The sequence below is a fragment of the Piliocolobus tephrosceles genome, unplaced genomic scaffold, assembly GCF_002776525.5.
Source record: "Piliocolobus tephrosceles isolate RC106 unplaced genomic scaffold, ASM277652v3 unscaffolded_23639, whole genome shotgun sequence".
Classification (NCBI taxonomy): domain Eukaryota; kingdom Metazoa; phylum Chordata; class Mammalia; order Primates; family Cercopithecidae; genus Piliocolobus; species Piliocolobus tephrosceles.
Genome location: NW_022306131.1, coordinates 1,062 through 3,762, shown reverse-complemented (window position 1 = coordinate 3,762; position 2,701 = coordinate 1,062). Strand labels below are relative to the sequence as shown.

Here is a 2,701-nt window from a genome sequence, read left to right as displayed (position 1 = left end):
GGTGGCACATGTCTGTAATCCCAGCTACTTGGGAGGCTGAGGCAGGAGAACCCGGGAGGCAGAGGTTGCAGTAAGCCAAGATCGCACCATTGCACTCCAGCCTGGGCGACAAGAGCAAGACTCTGTCTAAATAAATAAATAAATAAAATAAGTGATCCCTGCCCATCCTACCAAGATCCTAACTCCCCAGAGGGCCCCCAAAGCAGGCTCTTCCCAATGCCCCCTCAGGCAGATACACAGGAGGGTCCCCCCAAATTGCCTTCTCCCAAGGGGTGCTATGGTACAGTGAGGGAAAGCAAGCCATAAAGCTGAAATATGAGATATTTCTAGTCCTGACTCTCACCAGTATTCATCCAGGATCCAACAGTGGGTGCCTATTTGTACTGGGCACAAACTTACTGTGTGATCTTGGGTACATGACTTCCCCTCTCTGGGTCTGTCTCAGTTTCCTCATCAGGAAAACACAGGAATGGGGCTACATGATCTCTAAGGCCCCTTTGAGTTGTACAATGAGCCAAGGGCTAAATTAAGGTGGCCCTTTACCTGGGGTGCCGCCTAGATCTTCCCCGCCACCAGCAGTGGGCTATAAATGTGGCAGCGGTGATTGGGGCCAGCTCGTGCCCACAGCTCTGCAGATGTTTCCTCTCCTCGTGGTACAAGCCACATGAAGCATTTTCAGGTGTATCCTGTGTCTGGGGTTCGGGGAGAAGAGCCCCCCTGCCCTCCCTTGGAACCTACGCATCTCTCCAGCTCTGGGAGACCCCGCTCCAGCCCTGCCCTGGGCCCCGCCCACCTCAGGCCTTTCTCCTTGCAGTCAATACCTCCGAAATGCTTCCAGACTCAGACCCTGTACCAGCCATCACTCTGCCCAACTACCTGTTTCCTGCCTCTGAGCCTGATGCCCTGAACAGGGCAGGTGACACTAGTGACCAGGAGGGGCATTCTCTGGAGGAGAAGGCCTCCAGAGAGGAAAGTGCCAAGAAGACTGGGAAATCAAAGAAGAGAAGTAAGTGGGGAAGAGTGAGTGTATGTGTGTCTCCGAGGGGATGGGCGGGGCGTGGGGGCGGTCAGGGCTTATGGATGTGTTATGAGGCCAGCTCTCTGGCGTGACACGGATGGACCAAAAGGCCTCCCTTCTGTAAAACCTGGCCTCATCCATTAGTCTGCCCGTAGCCTGACATTTCCCATGCTGCCCCTGTCTGCCCTGGATCTGCATAAACTCTTTCAGAAACTTTAATGATCTCGATAGGTTGAATCCTAGGCTCGGCGTTTGGACACCAGGCTCGGACCCCTGGCCAGTCCCTGGACCTCTGGGGCCTCAGCCTATAAAAGACTAGTCATGCCGGGTGCTTATCTCTCTCTGCAGAGCTTGTAAAGCCGAGGCCATATATGAGAGAGGACTTTGGGCTTTCCCAAGCCCCGGTGTTATCGATTTACTCAGGCGATGGCTGCTTGATACTGCCTTGTCAGCATGGCAACCAAACCTCAGCACTGCACTTACCTGCACAACAGTGGTGCCTTTAGGCTGCCTTTCCATATCTGAAGTTAGGCTAGGCAGATTCTGTTCTCACAAAGGTGACTTATTTGCAAGCACTCGGTTTCTCCACATTGTAGCCATGTTGCAGTGCTACCCTGGGGGCCTGAAACTGAGGGTGCAGAGGCCTGAGGGCCATGGCTGTGGAGAGCAATCTGGGGCCTCCAGCCCCGGTGACCTGCCTCCTCCTTGTTGGCCTTGTCACAGCCAACTTGGCCAGCTCCCAGGCCCTCTCTCGGAAGCTGCTCCTCATCCTACTCACCTTTCCCTCATAGTCCGGAAGACCAAGGGCAACCGAAGTACCTCACCTGTCACTGACCCCAGCATCCCCATTAGGAAGAAATCAAAGGATGGCAAAGGTACGGACAGCTGGGACTCAGGTGAGGTGGGGAGGGAGCCCCTTCCCTGCTGCCAGGGTGCCCCAGCTGCCCAGGCTGCCCCTCATGGCCTGCCCCTCTGCAGGCAGCACCATCTATCTGTGGGAGTTCCTCCTGGCGCTTCTGCAAGACAGAAACACCTGTCCCAAGTACATCAAGTGGACCCAGCGAGAGAAAGGCATCTTCAAACTGGTGGACTCCAAAGCTGTGTCCAAGCTGTGGGGGAAGCAGAAAAACAAGCCTGACATGAACTATGAGACAATGGGGCGGGCGCTAAGGTAGGAGCTGTTGGGACACAGAACCCCTGCCCTGGGGATCACCAGCCCTTCCAGTCCAAGGAGTCCTCCTCGCTTTTGTGGAGACCTGATTGATCATAAGGAAACGAGTCTTGTAACTTTCCTCTTAGCTTGCTCCTATGTCCATTCCCCAGGCCCCCTCTGGGAGGAAGAGCCCCCCCATCCTCTTGTATCTCTGACCTGGCCTTTTTTCTTTTTCTTTTCTTTTTTCTTTTTTCCCTTTTCTTTCTTTTTTCTCCTTTTTTTTTTTTTTTTTTTGAGACAGAGTCTCACCGTGTTGCCCAGGCTGGAGTGCAGTGGCACGATCTTGGCTCACTGCAAGCTCTGCCTCCCAGGTTCACGCCATTCTCCTGCATCAGCCTTGCAGGTAACTGGGACTACAGGCACCCGCCACCACGCCTGGCTGATTTTTTTGTAATTTTAGTAGAGACGGGGTTTCACCGTGTTAGCCAGGATGGTCTCGATCTCTTGACCTCGTGATCTGCCTGCCTCGG

The 2,701-nt window shown here is 54.2% G+C and overlaps 1 protein-coding gene across 1 annotated transcript in view; it reads left to right on the top strand.

Moving 5' to 3' along the window:
- LOC111534124 (ETS-related transcription factor Elf-4) overlaps positions 1-2,701 on the top strand; it is a gene marked incomplete at both ends in the record, with an annotated part of 5,399 nt that overhangs the window by 1,641 nt on the left and 1,057 nt on the right. The window contains 3 exon segments of the mRNA XM_026450685.1: positions 815-1,006; positions 1,810-1,893; positions 1,997-2,189. Coding sequence (XP_026306470.1) covers positions 815-1,006; positions 1,810-1,893; positions 1,997-2,189 — 469 coding nt within the window.